The sequence below is a fragment of the Notamacropus eugenii genome, chromosome 4 (genome assembly GCF_028372415.1).
Source record: "Notamacropus eugenii isolate mMacEug1 chromosome 4, mMacEug1.pri_v2, whole genome shotgun sequence".
NCBI classification, from domain to species: Eukaryota; Metazoa; Chordata; class Mammalia; order Diprotodontia; family Macropodidae; genus Notamacropus; species Notamacropus eugenii.
In genome coordinates this window covers 390,734,563-390,753,427 of record NC_092875.1, presented here as the reverse complement: position 1 = coordinate 390,753,427, position 18,865 = coordinate 390,734,563, and the positions used below count along the sequence as shown (strand labels likewise).

The following is an 18,865-nucleotide window of genomic DNA, read 5'->3' as shown; positions in this document are numbered from 1 at the left end:
TAGTATCCTTCCTCTTCCTGTGTTCACAAAAATTCCTGAAATGCATATAGGCCTGAAGTGGTCTGTGATCCCTTCTAGTTCTAACACCTCTTTACTAGCTTATTGGGTTTCTTTTTTCATCTTCCTATTTTATTGTTTCACTGGATTGTACCTGAACTTTCTATGCGTAAATGTTGATTGTATTTTCTCCCTGGATATAATCTCTGCTATTACTTGTAGGATATCTACAATATGTATGAAATAGCATTTAACTAAGATCATGAGAACATAAATTTACAGTTGGGAGGAGATTCAGAAATCATCTAGTTTTAACCTCGCATTTTACAGATGAGGAACCTGAGGCCTAAGGAAGTGAAATGACTTGTCCAAGATCTTATGGGTGGTAGGCTGAGACAGGATTACCCATTTTCCATTTTATTACATAGAATTTTAAGAACACTTCAGTAAATGAAATGGACTAACACACTATTTTATTCTCCTGTGAAATTTACAAGGCATCTAATTTCTTAATTTGATTTAACAACTATATGTACCTTTAAGAAATGAGGAAAACAATGCCCCTTTTATCTGAGGCATATGCCAGGCCTCCAGTAACTTGCTAATGACTTTCTTTGGAAAGGACAATTCATGACATGGGAAAGATTGAGAAGGAATAGGCTTAGTTTCCTCATCTGTAAAATGAATGGGTTGAATTAAATGACTTTGCAACTCTAGATCTATGATCTTAAGTGGGGGGAAATGTAGATTTGATTCACATACAACCTACAAACTGCAGTCTTAAAAGGGGGCAAGAAAAAACGTGGTTTCCAATGGAGAGATCATTAATTGCTCAATGTCCAGACGCTTCTCAATTGAAAAGAATGAAAAACAGACAAGAAAAACATGCACTATAACAGAACAGTAATGTTTCAGGGGAAGAAAATAAGTTGGATTCTCATTGTTTGACAGTTTTGAATAACATCTAACTCTGCATTAAAAACTATGCAAGCAAAATTCAAGTCAGGAAGGTGCTATAGCTTTTCATAGCTCCAAGTTAATGCTGACTTTGTCTTGACAGATTTTTTTTTTCATGTTCCCATTTTAAATTGTATTTAATAGCACAAATAGTGGGGAGGCAGCATTAAGATGGAATTATTTTTCAGAAATGAGTATTCGTCCATTGAAAGTTCAAAACTGATTGGTAGAAAATGCAGCTGGTAAGAATAAACTAAAAACTTGTGTCCCATTTCACTTTTCTTGATAGCAAGCACATCACATACAGCTGCTGCCATCAGTTATTTTCTGGTTCATCATGGGCTTCCCTGCTCTTTCTCAGATTTTTTTCTTTCTTTCGCATTGAAAGAACATTTATTTGATTTGTTTGCACATTGGTGTTTCCTGTGAATTCTTAGAAAATGAATTTACTTTTTAATTCTCTAACTCTCTGCTTTGGATTCTTCCAGTTTTGCTTTTGATTTCACACTGTTGAAGGTACCCTCATTGAATTAATATTTAATTCAAGTAAATGCAGCATTTATTAAGTGTCTACTATGTGCAAGATACTACGTTAGGCACTGGCAATGCAAAGATGGAAAATAACATCTTCTGCCTTTTAGTAGCTTATAATCTGATCAGAGTGAAGGGATTTGCATGCAAAGAATTAATATGTGTTAGAATGTGAAAAGGTCCATATTTTATCACAGACAGAGAGATTTGAGGAAAGAGGGAGAATATCAGGAAAGACTTTATCAGGGACATGGCACTGCGATGCACTTTTAAAGGCTGAAGATAATTTATTTTTGTTTCTGATTTTTTCTAATTTGTATTGCTGTGTTTTGTTTTTATATGTACACCAACCTGTTCATTGTTCTCATCATAATCAACAATCTCTCTGTCAGTGCTTTTCCTGAATATCATCTCTGTTCTGGCCTCTTCCCAACCTTGACCCCTTAGAGAACCAGTTCAATTCTCTCATTTATTCTCAAATTTCTTGCTCCTTTGTTTTTTCACCTCTCAAGTTCTGTCAAATCCCAAACCTGAATTATCTCCATAATATATATCCTTTGTTCCTTTTCATGTGCAGGTAGATAGAACTGAAGGAAATCCCAATTGGGTCCATGACAAAATTAAGTCATCTAATGTCAACTAGACTCTCATTTTACCATGGCAATCCTTTTATTCCCTCCTAATTGATTTTCTACCATATGCTCCAAAAAGGCTATTTCAAATCTTCTCTTTCCAAGCTTTCCCTACCTTCTGTGATGGCAATCAAATTAGAATCTTTTGCCATTTTTGTTTTACTAAAAGTGCCTCTGATTGAATAATGCTATTAAAGATCTTTCCCACTCATTGATGGACTTGCCCATTGTGGGAAGCTAGATTAGGAGAGCTGTTTTGTAAGAGGGTCCCAAGAACCTTTTGTTTATTGAGGCCCTGGGTCAGAGGGTTATGCCCTCTGGCTCTAAAAAGTGTATAAATACTCTGAGAGTGAGGTTTTACTTTGGGGCATCATTTTTGTTAGAAGGTTTGAGTGCCAGACTAGGACTCTTGGAAGTCACTTTATGGAATTCCATTCCCCTCTCCCCTTTGAAAACCCTGATGTCAGTGCTTCCCTCTCTGGTAACTATAGTCAGAGAATTGGGGTCCAATTGTCAGTTGAATTTAGGCAGAGGAAGCCATGTCTGTTGATCTTTAATTTCTCTGAATTTTCTGACTCCCCTGAACTAGGTGAATGATATATGTGCTTGGTTAAAGGAATGACACATGTACTTGATTAAAAATGATTGTTAACCCTTTGAAAGTTGCTTTCCTTTTATGTATGCAGATCTAAGAACTTGTGATAGCAGGCCCCCCTGTGTATGGTGGGGTGCTTAGTATTACACCTTCTGAAATAGAGGCCAATCACTGAGAGTTCTTCTGCTTCTTCGCTCTTTATCTGACAACTTCTTGACATCACCCCTCACCATTTCCTCCTTTAATCCAGTTTCTGATGAAGAAGTAGTACTAAGTCCTCACAAAGTCAACCTCTGTATATACCCTTGATCTTATTCCCTCCTGTCTTCTCCAGTAGACTACTTCTGTTATCATCTCTCTTCTTTCATCTTCCATCTCTTGCTATTTAGTAGTTTCTTCCCAGATACCTACAAATATGTTAAAAACTTTTCTATCCTTAAAAAACTCTCATGAGATTCCACCATTCTGGAAAGGTATCCAATACCTCTCCTGCCTTTCTCAACTAAACTCCTTGAAAAAGTTATCATCTCTTCTTTGCTCTTTAATTTCTGAGTCTTCTGAAATCTGATTTCTAACCTTATTATTCATTTGAAATAGATTTCTTCAAAGTTACTGATGATCTCTTTTTTTAAAAAAAAATATTTTTAATTTATGGAATAAAACAAGAATTTCCATAACATAGTATAATAAAAAGATGATTGCACATGAAACTGCACATCTTATTATGCACAACTTACTATTCCTTTTAAATATATAATAAAGTTATCATGCAAATTTCTTTTCCCCCCCTTTTTTTCCTCCCTTCCACTTTCCGCTTTAGTGATGGCTACCATTAGACACAAATGTGTGTTTGTGTGTGCATGCATGTATGTAAAATCATCCTATACAAACTCCTATTTATCAGTTTTTTCTTAGGATGCAGATGATGTCTTCCTTCATATGTACTTCATAGTTAATTTGGATATTGATAATAATCAAAATGACTTATTTGCTCAAAATTGTTCTTTCAACAAGGTTTCTATTACTATATATATTCTCTTGGTTCTGCTTTTTATTTCGTGATGATCTCTTGATGGCCAAATCTAATGGCTTCCTTTCAGTATTCATCCTTTATGATCTCTCTCTGAAGCATTTGACTCTATTGACAACCCTCTCTTGCTGGAAACTTTATTTTGGGTTAGAGAATCTAACCACTACTTATTAGTCTCCTTTACTGATTCATCATCCATTCTACTTCCATTAACACTGGATGTTCTCCAAGGCTTTGTCCCAAGTTCTCTTCATTTTTCTCACTACACTTCCTCATTTAGTGATCTCATTAGTTTCCATTTATTCTGCTGACATTTCTATGCAGATGGCTCTCAGATTTAAATATCCAGTACTAGTTTTTCTACCCTACTCCAGTTCCATATCACATACTACCTGATACAAATTGGATGTCTCATGGGCATCTCAAATTCACCATGCCCAAAAAGAGTATTCATATTTTTACCCAAAGCCTCTCTTCTGAATTTTCCTTTTTCTATCAAGAATATCACTACCTTTTCACTCACTCAGGTTTACAACCTTCATGTCATCTTCAACTCTTCATTCTCACCCCAAATATTCAAATAATGAACAAAATTTGCCATTTCTACCTCCATAACTTCTTTCACATATACCCTCTCCTTACTATCTATATAGCCACCACCCTTGTTTAGACCCTCATCACCTCTTGGCTGGACTGTTGAAAGAGGCTACTGTTTATTCTCCCTACCTCAACACTCTCTCAACTCTAACCTCCACACAGCTGCCAAGGTGATTTTCCTGAATCATATAGGTCTGACCATACCATCACTCTAATCAATAAACTCAGTGGCTCCTTATTACCTCTAGGATCCAATATAACTACTGTCTAGCAGTTAAAGTTCTTCACCAGTCTTCTACTTTTCTAGACTTCTTAAACATTACTCCTGTCTACCCACTCCATAATCCACACATACTGGACCACTTGCTATTCTGAACACATGAACCTCCATTCTTTTTCTATGTGTCTTTGAGCTGACTGGCCCTCCAGCTGGATATACTCCCTCCTAACCTCTTCCTCTGTAAATATCTAGTTCCCTTTGAGACTAAAATCAAGGGTCATCTTCTATGTGAAGGTCTTACTGATTCCCACAACTGCTACTGTGCTCCCCCTCCAATTAACTTTCTTAAATTTTTATCTATTCTGCATATACTTTTCCCCCAAATTAGAATGAAGAAGGGATAATTTCAAATTTGCTTTTATATTCTCAGAGATTAGCACAGGTCCTGGTGCCTAGTAGGTATGTAATAAATGTCTGACTGATTGACTGGCAGATACCACCTTCATATATACATATATACATATACATATACATATGTACACACACACACACACACACACACATATATATTCCTCCTTCCTCTTCTATGCTATTGGTTCATCTTGTTAGAAAGAATAAAAAAAGGAGGAAAAAGTGGTTCAGAAAATCAACCAACACATCAAGGTTATAGTACATGCTGTCTTCTCCTTCTATACTTCTACCTCTATAAAGAAATGAAGTACTTGAATTTCCTCATCTCTTCTTCAGGACCTTCCTTGGTCATTATAATTCTACAGCATTCAGTTTTGATATTCTTGTTATCTCCATTTCCATTGTTGAAGTCAATGTGTATCTTGTTTGTATATCTGGTTCTGCTTGTTTTATTTTATTTTTATTCATATAATATTTCTCTTGGACAGAAAAGAATCTCAAGAGTTTGAGATATGTCTTATCTAGACATGCATATATAACAAGGTAGGAAAAGACAGGAGGTGATCAAGCATTCAATCCAGTTTGTCTGAAAGGTACATAGTCTATAGTAAAGCTTGAAAGGAAAGGTAGTTAGGAACTAGATTTTGTAGAACCTAAATGCCAAATTAATGAGTTAATATTTTATTGGATAACATATGGAAAGATATTGAAAGCTTTTCAACATGGGAGTGACATGATGAGATTCATGCATTAGGGAGCTAATTCTGATAGCATTTTAAAGGAAGAGATATGAGGAGAGACATAGACAGGAAAACCAGTTAGGTGGTTATTCCAATAATCCACAAAAGAGGAAATAATGGCTTGAGACAAGCTATTAGTGTGAGTGAGAAAAAGGAAACAAATGAGACAGAAACAACAGGACATGATAGATGGTTAGATATGAGGGGTGATGGAGAGTACCATCAAAAGAAACAAATATTTAGGAGGTACAAGATTAGGGTGTGAAGAGGATGAGTTATATTGATATATTGATATATTTGATATATTGAATTTGAGGTGCTGGAGAAAACTGTTGGTGGAGGTGTCCATCAGCTAGTTAGGAGTTTGAGATTAGAGATTAGGGAAAAGATCGCCATTGAATATTTCTCAGAATCTCATAGAAGGGGATCCCAGAGGTCATCTAATTCAACTTCAACCTAAACAAAAATTCCTCTTGCAATATGCCTGACAAGTGTTGGTCTCACCTTTTCTTGGACAATACTACAGTCCCCTTCTGAGGGAGCCCATTCCTCTTTAGATAACTCTAGTTGCTAGACAGTTTCTGCCTCCCCACCCCCTACATCAAATATAAATTTGTCTCACTATGACTTCTATTTGTACTCTTAGCTCTGTCCTTTCTAGCCAAGTAGAGCCCCTCCCTCCCCTGTTCCTGGAATGGACCTCCCACTTTCTACTTTCTGCTTACATTAGCTTGAAAAACTTTACTGGAGCCCTCAATTACTTTGGCCATTATTTATCGCTGATGATCCTTGCCTAGTCCCAGATTTCGCCTGTCAGAGTTTCCCTTCTTTGAGCTAAAGTGTGCTGTCAGTAAAGGTCAGCTGTTTTTTTAGCATCACTAATCAGTTTGGTTGTTTCATCCAAACTTTTCTAGGTCCAAAAGCAGTTTCAGTGTATTGGGATACCCTCCTTTCCTTCAAAGCTGAAAGACTCAGGTGAAACCCTTCCATCCTCCATTAAATCATTGTTGGTCTTTCCAGATGAAAGAGATCTTTTTCTCCTCAAACTTTTCATGATGGTTGACCTATAGTGCTTTTTTTTTCCTTCTCTCACTTTTTCTTGTACCATTTTTATTTGGGAATATTCCTTCCCTTCCCATTAGATCATAAGCTTCCTAAGTGCAAGGTCTGTGTTTCATCATTCTCAGTGTCTGGTTTAGTGCCTTGCATCAAGAAACATTTAAATGTTTATGGAATGAAGGAAGTTTAGCTGGAGATGCCAAGTGGAAGAATAGAAAGGCCTGTTTATCATGATTACATTTTTAAAAAGTAACACCATGGCAGGTCTCTCCTTCTAATTCTTTCTATTATTAAACATATGCCTTTGTGAGAATGCCATCTTCTCTCTTTCATTATTTCTTTGGTATTCTACTGAGAGGCAGAATCTGAACAACAGCAAACTCTTTTGGTTTCAACATTGGATTCCAAACATTTTTTTTATTATTTCAGAGGAGAGTTTTCTGGACAAAAACTTCCTCTTCAGCTGTTAGAGTTAGGTTCATAGTTTGTCTTGTTTTTAGTATCACCTCTGGCCCCCAAATACCTACCCCAAGTGGAACTACCAGCATCATCTCCTTGACTACTTGTATTTTTCTTTTCTAAAGAACCTTTTCAATTCTGTCTTGGAATTCCTCCTTTTCTCCCCTTCATTTTTCTTCAGCATTTTAACAATAGTGATATACTTCCCATCAGTGAAAAACATTTTATCTATTTCTCTCCACATTTACCCTTAAAATGCTTTATCTCTGAAAACTTTTTCAACTTTCTTCCTGACTTTAATTTTTCTTTCCTTCAGTTACCTCTAATGTTCCATCTAAAGTGATCTTTTATACTTTTAGCTTTGCCACACCCGTCCTTCCCTTCCAGTCTTCTGAAAGCTACTGGTCCATCTAAAGTGTTTATCCTTATCATTCACAAGTGAATAGATTTTAATCTTTTAAAATGCATTTCCTCATGAATATATGTAATATGTGAACAGAGAAGTCAAAGGAAATATAAATATTTCTCAACTGGAATATTCTATAATGTTGCTTTCCTTCCTATTCCCATGAATCATGATTTCAACTTCGATTCTTCATTCAGCCTTCAACAATCCTTGCTACATTTCTCTTTTGATGCAATGAAAAAACAAAAACCAAACAAACCAAACCAAAAACAAAGCCTAAAACCCTATTGATTCTTTCTTGGTCCTCTGGGGGAATTCTCTTCTTTCCTTCACCTTTATATTCAACACTGCCTTGAAAGAGTTTTTAGTGAATGCAGACACATTTACAGTGCATACTGATGAAGGTTCTATGTCATTGTCACCTAAATTCATGGGTAAAGCAAGATGCTGTCTAGTGACATAAGAAAGCTGCACTGAGCCAAGGAAAGCTGGTTTGTTCCTGTGTGTCAGTAGTATAAGAAACCCTAATATTGTCTGAGACCTATGAAAGGAGGGAGCTGTGACTCTGCAATTAAGAATCAATCAGTCAGCATTTATTAAGTAGTTATTACATACCAAGTACAAAGAGGAAGGGAGTGTCTTGTGTATTTTGCTTCAAGATCCATTATTTAAATATGATGCTGATTGTAACATGTTCTTGGCTTCCCATGTTTAAAATGATATGCTGAAACTATCCATAATTTCAATTAGACTGGAAAATTTAGTGGTTTCAATTTGTGGGTTGTAGTATAGATTCACATAACTATTAATCACTGATTCTCCTTGTGTGGGCATTTTATTCATCACTATATTTAAAAAGAGAGGTGGCCAACATGGCATTTCCTTTGTGAAAAAGTGATATCTTAAAGCCCAATTATGTTATAAAATTATCCAGAAACACCAGGGCTTCAACCATAATTCAAAGAAAGATTAAATTCCGTATTTACTAGAACTTTAGAAAAAATATATGAAGTAGAAGCTGGGGTGTTACTGATACGTTGCATCTCTTACTCGTATTCAAATGAAAAGAATTTATAAGATAACGAATAAGGATTTTGATTTGAGTAAAAATTTCTGAATCTTGATTTGATCTTTGTGGTGAACAAATCATAAAAATCAATAAATTATCAGTAGTATAAGGAGGATATAGGGATTCATCATAATGGGTATGAGGTGACAAAATTCACTTTCTGGCAACTTGTATCCTAATCCAGCTTACAGGTGGGCATGGAGTCAGAGAACAGATTGTTATAGTCAGGGAAGAGAAGTTTTTGATACTTTATCCACCTTTCTGAGTGTGCACACTCACTTTTTTTCTCCTGAAAAGCAGACCTGCAAGCTGTAGAAGAGTCCCCAAAGGCAAAATGATACAGAAGACTCAAGCAATTGCACAACCTATCCAAGGCTGACTCTCTATTTTAGTTTTTCTTATTTAGCTACTTAGTTTTCTGTCACTTTCCCTGCCTGCACGGAATATGGTAATAGAAGCAGCTAAAGGCGCTGGTCTGTTGCTCATTCCATACCTCTTTGCATGAGCTGTCTTGTGGGGAGCTCACTTCAGCTGTTGGAAAGAGCCCTGCCACTGCTGCCCCAGACACTTTCTCAGCTTCCTTCTATCTCATGAAAATGCTTTGAGTAAAGCATTTTCAGATGCAGCAAGATAAGGAGCCCACCTTTTCTTTTGTTCCTTTAACAGCATTCCTGTATTCAGAATAATCAAATACTCTCCCAGAAGCTATGATATTGACGATTCATGGAAAAGTGGTAGTAACTGCAGAAAGCAGAACTTGCAATTTCCTCCTGACACAGATACATTCAAAAAGATAGCAAATGGGGTCTCATCATCATGCAGCAAATAGGACATTTTCCCTAGTGAAGAGAGACCTAGGCAGTGGCAGTACTTGGCCAAAAAGGGAAGCAGAAGATGGTGATTAAGGTTGATAGAGTATTCTTTGTCACAGATTTAATAAAATGGAATAAATTTAGCTCTACAGAGAAGTATAAAAGTATATTTTCTAAAAGTATATTTAATGAATAAACATATATGCTACTAAATATAAAAACTGGTGGATAGAGTGCTGGGCCCAGAGAAGGGAAGACCTGAGTTCAAATCTGGTCACAGACACTTACTAGTTGTGTGACCCTGGGCAAGTCATGAACCCTGTTTGCTTCAGTTTCCTCATCTGTAAAATGATCTGGAGCAGGAATTGGCAAACTATTCAGTATCTTTCCCAAGAAAAGCCCAGTGGGGTCAAGGAAAGCTGGACACTATTGAAACAACTAAACAACATTTTTTTAATTCAATGATGAAATTGTATGCTACAATCATCAGATCTGAGTGTAAATCCTGCCTCTGATAGTTATGGCATGTGTAGCCTTGGATAAGTAAGTTTCCTTTTCTGTAACATGAAAAAGTTGGATGAAATGGCCTCTAAAGTCATCTCTATATCGATGATCCTATGAGATTAAGATCTGATGTGACCAAGGCATTTTTGTAACTTCAGGACAAAAAAATAATCTATGTAACATGCTATATTACAGCAAGAATTTATAGGAGAACAATGAAAACTGTCTATATGTATATATATGTGTGTATATGTATATATATATATATTATATATTTTATATTTGGGTTAAAAAATTCATGACAGAAGAACAGAATGAAGGAGGGCATAGCTAGAAACCAATTTGTGCAAAAAAGATCTGGAGTCTTCTGGGTCAAATGAACAGTGTTACATTGTAGTCAAAAATCTAATTGAAAAAACTTGAAAAAAATTATAGTCTGAAAATCCTAAAATAAATAAAAATGAAAATGCGGCAGCTAGGTGGCACAGTGAATAGACCACCAGTCTGGAGATAGGAGAATTTGCATTCAAATTCAGCCTCTAACACGTACTAGCTGTGTGACCCTTACCAAGTCACTTAACCCCAAATACATCCAAAAAAAGTGTTACATGGTAATACCGTTATATGGTAGTCTGCACAGAATGCATTAATAAAGTCAGAGTATCCAAAAAGAGCAAGGTTATAGGATTTGAGATTTAGATTTGAAAGAGACTTTAGAAATCATCCAGTTTAACCCCTTCATTTTACAGACAAGGAAACAGAGGAGCAGAGAGTCTGAGTGACTTGGCCAGGATCTTGAAGACAGTAAGTAGAAAACCTATGATTTCAACCACTGTTTCTCTGATTCTAGATCCACCATTCTTTTCATTGCCCATATAGGTGATTGAACTTATACTTTGGACTATTCAGACTATAATTGGATTAATATATTCAATTCTAGATAGTATATTTTAGGAAGGACACTGACAGACTGGAATACATCTAGTGAAGAGTGATAAAGATAAGAAGAGAACTACAGATTATATCCTATGAAAGTTTCATGAAAGAACAGGGTAGTTTTAATTTAGAGAACAAATGACCAGAATAGAAGGTCATAATATCTGTCTTCAAGCATTTGAAAGGCTGTCATATGGAAGACAGGGAGTAGAATATGGGCAAAACTTTATAACAATTAGAACGATTCCAAACCCTCAGTGTGTGGGGTATTCTCTTTTCTAGGGCTGTTATTCATCCTTCTGTTTTCAAAGAGGACCAAGGACATCACAGGGTTATGTATTTGACTTGTGTAAGAATTAGATTCAAGTGAGGCAGATTTGCACAAAATCATCAGCCCATCTCTTCTTGAGTCATTGAAGTCCACTGGCAGGAAAGAAATCAAGATGACTGGTGATGGCCCTGGATGCAGTGGATGATTTTGGAGTTTCTAATGTCTGACCAAGCTCTAAGTGCTCCACAATGCCTGTTTCAGCTGCTTTCATGGCTCTTGGAACAAACTGTATTCATCTGCCCATTCCACTAGAAGAAGTCTTAACATGCTTAGAGTAGACAACCCCCTAACTCACTAATGAGGATTGTCAGTTACCTCAACCTGGTTTAGCGTATCTGCTGAAAGAATTCTATGAGGGTGTGGCCAATGCCCATGCTATAGTTTTTTGGAGGCACAGATGAGAATTGGGTGAAAGGTGGACACCAGGGGTGGATGAGCAGCCCTGAAAAGGGCTCAGTGAACCCTCACACCAGAAGTGTTAGTCCTCCCTGAACACCCCGTATACCTTAGTGTTCTTTAAACAGAGAGTGGATGACCATTTTGATGGTGGTGATAGGTGGGAGATGTACTAGAAGGGACTCTTCATCTGCTATGAGTTAGAGACTAGATGGCCTTAGGGATTCCTTTTCAATCTCATCTTCTGTGAAGCTGCACAGAAAGAGATGCTTCTGATGGAAGTAATGAAAAGTGTCTTAATAATTAAAACTGACGAAGTAGAATAGGTTCAAGAGGCTATTCTCCTTCATTGGAGATCTTCAAATAGACATGGATGGCCACATTTTGAGGGTTTTATTCAAGGGATTTCTGTACAGGTATCAGTTATGAATACCTGTGAAGTATCCATATGCAGATATCTGTTGCGGTATCAGTTATGGATGTGCATAAGTTTGTCCATTCCAATTAGTACATGTTCTTAAGATATTACATATTTCATTTCTCATCTAATAGATGACAATATGGCATATGGTACAAAGAGTTAGAAAGTCCTAGGTCTACCATTTGCTCACTGTGTGATCTTACATCAGTCACTAGGGCTCTCCCAGACTCAGTTTCTTTGTCTGTAAGATGTAGGTGATAATGACTTCTTCCCTAAGGAGAAAGCCCTTTGCTAATGATGTATAAAAGTCCTACACAAATGGAAATGATCTTATTTGTTTTCTTATTGAACCTAATCTTATCTTATTATCCTGCTGGATTCCTTGTGGAGAAGGGGCAGTGACAATTACATCTCTCAATGAATTGCTGAAGGATATAAATCTGGTAGGAAGGAAGGAGCAGCAGGAAAACATGGATGGGCAATTTCTCCCTGCAATTTCTTTAATAGGACTAATGCCTGCCAAAGATACAGGGAGTGTGTTTGGGGGTGCTTATTTACTAGCTGATTCTTCGGTCATAGTAGTGTTTATGGCCTCTTCTCCATGATGTAGTCTTTACCACATGACCCATGCCTTTGTTAACCTCCTGCTCAGATTGCTATCATTTTCTCTGTTTATTCCTTAAAATTGCTCTGAAAGCACTTCTGATGATTCCAGTGTTTAAATAAAGAACAGCTAGAGACTGGATATTTCTAATGAAACATCTTTGATTTGGACTTTGCTTTCTCTTATCAAGAAGATAAGACATAATTTTAGCTTATTTAAAATCTCTGGGCAAGATCCATATGTTTTCAAAATCAGATACCCCTCTGAATTTGTACATGGAAGTGAGCAAAAGATATTTGTAAAATGTAATTTACTGTGCCATTTTCTTATTGATCTATTACAGAAATAGAAGGTCCTTTGTTCATTAGATTGGAGTAAATGAACTGACTTGCTGTCTACCCACAAACAGTAACTAAGTAACTAAAATATGATTCTTATATTTAGTCAGAACAGAAATTGTCCCAAATAATGGAAATCCGGATGTCCTGTTTCAGTCCTCAGTGATTTATATAACATACACTGTATGCAATTCTATAATACACATATGTATATACACATGTCCATATAGAAATACATATGTGTATATATATATATATATATGTATGTATACCTATATGTACAGAAACTAACAAATAAATTCACAGTTAAGAAGTAATCTTAATAGCAATTTGTTAAAAGTTCCACTTAACATTCTGCCTCTCTCTTCCACAACACTGTAGTCATACACACAGACACACACACAGACACACACACACATGTATATACAATATATACATATATATGTATAAGACTATCTCTGTGTGTGTGTGTGTGTGTGTGTGTGTGTGTGTGTGACTATAGTATTGTTGTGGCGGGAGGGAGAAGTGGACCCTTAAGTGAATCTGAATTGGCTTGTTAATTGTTTCTGCTCTAATTGGCCTTGGCCACTTTTATACTCTTAATTCTTCCCTTTCCCACTCTATTTTTTTAACTGAGCTTTTGCCAAGTGTCACAATCAGACAATCATAGCGGGAAAAAGAGGTTAAGATTGTATTAAAATTTGTCAGTTATCCTCCTCTTGGTATCAGACTTCACAGATTGTTCAGCAATATGGCCAATTTCACTCAAAATTCTTTTAAAAGTTCTCATTGTGGTTAGTCTTAGGCTGATCAATAAAATATGCTCTTAAAGATCCATTTTCTCATTCATTCAAGAATAAGAAACAGAAGGAGGGCAGTAGCTACTGAATACTAGCTATATTCTCAATAATAAATTGTTGTAGACAACATTGATCCATGACAAATGGTATCTGGAAATAAGACTGGGGCAACAGAAGATCTGCCTTTATTTCTGACTGGGATTACAATAAGAAGTTGATCATTGTAATATAATGGGAGATACTAGGCTGTTCTCTTCCTTCCAAAGCCCCACTTCCCAAAGTATCAGATTTGTATATACTTTATGTTTCCTTAGAAATAAAATCTCTCCCCTGTTAGAATGCAAGCCTTCAAGGGCAGGGACTGATTCATTTTTGTCTTCTTATCTATTTTGTCTTGATTAGCACAGTGCCAGACACAAAGTAGATGTTTAAAAATTTTATCGGTTGATTGATTGATTGCCCTACAATAGCTGACATTTATATAGCACAAGAAAGCTTGCAGAGTACTCTTCTTTCAATGACTTTGTAAGGGAGGTAGTTCAAATATTATTACCCCTATTGGAGAGATGAGAAAACTGGATCTGAGATAGGTTAAGTGACTTGCTCATAGTTGCAGAGTTAATGTGTCAGACCCAAGATCTGATGACAGTTCTACTGACTAATTACCACAGCACACTTTTTATTATACTGCACCGCTGCTATCAATCATATTAAAAGAAATTACAAAGTGACTTTTTTTTAAGATTCATTCCTACAAATCCATTCTTTGGCTTGAATGTCTTTATTTATACATGGCCCACGATGGTTCTACTGAGTGAGTGTATGCTAGTTCATTGCTAAGATGGCTTCATAAGACAATATGATTTCTGGAATTTTGCTACAAAGTAATCAAGTTATTGACTAATCTCCATTTTCTTGAGTGCCTCTTGCACAACTTTATCCACAGTTGATTCTGACATCCTGAAATATCCTGTCCCTTCCTTATTAAAATTATGACAGAATTGTTGCTAAAATGCACAAACAGAATTTGAGAAGCAAAGCTTAAAACACATTATTGTAGAAGGATTTAGGGATGCTGAATAAAAGTACCATCTGTTGTTAGTACTTAACACTAATAAAGCACTTTTACATTTTACAAAATGCTATATAATCATTTTTATATCAACTATCCTCACAAGAAGCCTATAAACTTAGAACTGCTCAAATTTCAGAGAGGAAAGGGACTGAGGAATAAAGAAATTAAGATTTTTCTTCAGGGCTCCAATACTTCTGAGATTCATAGTAAATGTGAGTGTGTGTGTGTGTGCGTGTGTGTGTGTGTGTGTGTGTGTGTGTGTGTTCAGGGGTAAGCTAGCTCTTCTGAGCCCCAGGCCTTAGCTCACCCACTTATTGAATATTTCCTCTCAAACATTGTTCCCCATTAATAATTCAGTACATTGGAACAAAGACCGGAAGCCTCAGACAGAGCCATTGAGGACTTTTTCTTCATTGAAAACAGGGGATACTTAGATATAGTGAATAACAATGTATGATACCTCTTTCTCTCTTCTGGGATATTTTATCATTTTCTAAGGTGTGAGTTCTGACATTCTACTTCAAATACGTGTGAAAATCTCCTGGTGAACACTGGAAGCTCTTAGAATTAGTAGCATTCCTGTTATTTACAAGCTTTCTTAGAAGAGATGTTTGAAAAGGGGGTGATAATCAAAACTTGTCTGTTAAGATCTCATCTCTTAAAATCTCTTATTTGCTGTATCCACGTCCACTTTCTCATCTCTGGAGCTGAAAGAATGACTCTTTTTTTCCTCCTGACAGTATCATTATCCCTAAAGGATCAAACCTTTCTGTCTCTTACATCTTCGCTTGCCACAGAAATTCTGTGCCAAGAATGTAGCTGACAATTTAATTTCTGTGAAGCTCAGGCTGAGGACATAACCCATCCTCATTTCCCTGACTCAGCACTGGCAACTCTGTAAGGGTTACTGTAAAGAAATAAACAAAACCTCCAATACACTTCTGGGTCAATAAAGTGATCAGATAAGACTGGCAAATAGTATTTTTACATGGTGTTTCTGTGAACTTGACCACAATTTAGAAAGAGCATTTTAATCTCACTGCTCCTGAAAGCTTTTTAGGGCAAAAGTTCCCATCACCTAACCCTTCCATAAGGTGATAATGTAGTGAAGGGCTAAAGCACTCTTCTCCTAAATGAATAAGAAGAGAGCACAGAGTGGTAGAGCTACCAGGAAATAGTTAATATGGAGCTGACAGGCAATGTGCTAAGCTTAGACTGCTGGCTTTCACAGTGAGAAAATGAAACTTTCCATCCCTCAGAGAGCAAAAGCCTAATCACCATCACACTATTTTTAATGCATCTTGCTTTATAACATAACTGGGCTGCATTTTTCATGTGAAGGTAAAAATTAAAGGATTTATGATAATCCTATGCGGATGGTTGTGGGTGTTTCATTTTGACGAGAGCATTTTCTTTATTCTTTGTTAAGATTTCTTAGCTTCTTGCTACAGTCTTCTTACCCGAAACTACTCATGTGAAAAAAGTCTTACCAGATAAGCAACAATTCTTAGTGTACAGAAGCTCATATCCTCCCCAGCTATTTATGAGAAGTGACTTCTTCAGGCTTTTAAAATCAGAATGTAAAAGTGTGCAAAGGAATCCTACCTTGCCAACATACTGATAATCGGATCCTGTGTATTCCTCCAAGAGGAAGAACTGATTCCACATCCAGCTCCTTTTTGCTCGATTAAGCTCATTCTTGCTATTTCCAGATAGCTCCAGTATCTTTTTCTTCTCTGGAAAGCCACTAGTCCTTTTAGAGAAGGGGCTTGAGAAACTTTGGTAGGGCTGACCAACCCAAAAAAGCAACAAGAAGTAATGGTAAGTTCTCATTATGATTGCACAAAGCAGGGCTTGGGTGTAGTGCCTTTTCCTGTCCTGAAAGCGCTCAGTTTTACTGCACTGTATCCAGCCTCATTCCTCCTTTCTTCCTCAGTGTTCGTTGCTTAGGTCTCAGAGGAAAGCTGCAAAGAATAATAACATATCAAGCATTTTTAGAGATACTTAAAATTCAGCGTTACAGCATATAAACTGGAAAAGTAGAACAGAAAATGAAATAGCCTTCCCTCTCTCCGACCCCCCCCCCCGAAAAAAAAAGTCTGCTATCAATTTGAAAAAGCAGAAAGTGGTCTTTGAACATACTAAATGGAATATGTGTTGGATAGGAGGCAGCTCCTTTCTTTCTTACTTTCTATTACTTAAAAACCCCTGTTTAAGTAATAGCTTTGATATGGGACAAAGTGTCACAATGGATTTATTTTACTAACTCTTTCATATCTCTAAATGTGGGCTGAGATTTGGTTAGAGGAAATGAATCTGGCTGTTCCTAGTTTTCTTTGCACTTCTCTTTTCCCGCACAAGTCCAAGGAAATGAATATCATGGGCAATTGCAATGTAGTTCAATTGATTAAAACTTGCCCTCCATTATGCCTTATATCTAGCGAATCAGCTGCTTAAACTTGATACTCTAAGAAATTAAAACGACAATTTCTAAATCACCCACAAAGCTTTCATGGAACTTTCACAATATCACAGTCATGGGAATGAGCTTCAAGAATCTTACCAAGTATGGTACCAGGAATGATAGAATTATAGAATCTTGAGGCTTGAAGGGACCATCTGGTCCACTTTTTTTGGTCTTACAGAAGAGGAAGCAAATGTTCATAGAGGCAAGTAACTATGAATGGGTTTCCTTGGAAGACAGTGGATGTATGAAAGTTTTTAAGGAAAGACTGAATGACTATTTAGTTGAGAGGGGACTGTGACCAGGTATGCTTTGTATTAGATGAAGAGCTATGGAGATTTCATTCAATTCAGAGATTCGTACCTGTGTGCCTAACCCAGAGACGCAACTGAAGTTAATGGCAGAGACAGGTCTAGAGCTTAGGTCTCCTGATTTCCCAGTCCTTGGCTCTTTTCACATTTCTTGTACTTCATGTAAGGGATTAAATTTTTACTAAAAGTCTAAGTTTTCATAAACGTGATTTCCTTTAGTATCAGACTAGTCTTTTTGCAGATCCTGGGCCTATGCTACTCTGCATATCTGCTGCAAATTGGTTTACCAATCTGAGCAGTTAAAACATTGCACACACATATTCTTTTGCTATCCCTAGTCCACATTCCTCAGTAACAATCCAAAGCATAAAACCATATCATTAACTTCTTTATCTGATTACTTGATAATGGAATGAGTCTGTCTAAACAAAAACAAAAAAGGATTCCAAGTGCTTCCCAAAGCAGAACACAATAACAATTAACCAGTTATGTCATTTCCAACAAGGCAATGAACGCATTTTATATTCACAGATCAGCATTTTGTTTCGATTTCTTTCCCCCTCCGCTAGGGAGATTTGCACACTTGGCTCTTGTTACTGTAAACAGGAGGTGCAACTCTTAACTACCTTTTGCATCAGTGAAATTGATAGCCACCTATCATCTGACTTGGGTGGATACTTTCTGTTGAGATAGAAATGGAGCACTTTACAGTATTCAGCATTTTTTGAACCTTCATTACATTATCATACTTCTTCCTGACAGCAGACTGGGAGAAGTTAGAAATTCCACAGGTGAATAAATGAGCACTGTGACAATTAACATTGTTGGCTGAGGGCCAGTGAACAGGACTCTTGCCCTTAGGTTGGCTTTTGGTACAGGTACAGCATGATTGATGATCCATTAGGTAATGAGCAGCTTTTCTCTTTTTCTTCATGGCATAAGGATGAGGTGTGCTTGGAGGAAAGTCCACTAATAAATCTCCTCCCCCCCCTTTTTTCCCCTTTCCTGTTGTAGATATATATGAGGATTCAGATACAGGAAGTCACACTTTCCTTATGTTTCCCACACTCTTAATTATCTGCACAGAAAGATCCTGTGGTGAAGAATTAGACATGTGTGCTGCATCCAATGTATCCCCTATGGTGCTGGCAGGGAAAGAGTGACATGGGG

The 18,865-nt window shown here is 36.8% G+C and overlaps 1 protein-coding gene across 4 annotated transcripts in view; it reads right to left on the bottom strand.

Moving 5' to 3' along the window:
- Positions 1-18,865, bottom strand: part of CDH6 (cadherin 6) — a 182,487-nt gene that overhangs the window by 70,609 nt on the left and 93,013 nt on the right. For all 4 annotated transcript variants that reach the window (XM_072605479.1, XM_072605481.1, XM_072605482.1 and 1 more), the window contains exon 2: positions 16,526-16,884. In XM_072605479.1, the coding sequence (XP_072461580.1) occupies positions 16,526-16,753 (228 nt within the window). In that variant the 5' untranslated portion in view covers positions 16,754-16,884. The remainder of the gene's footprint in view (positions 1-16,525; positions 16,885-18,865) is intronic.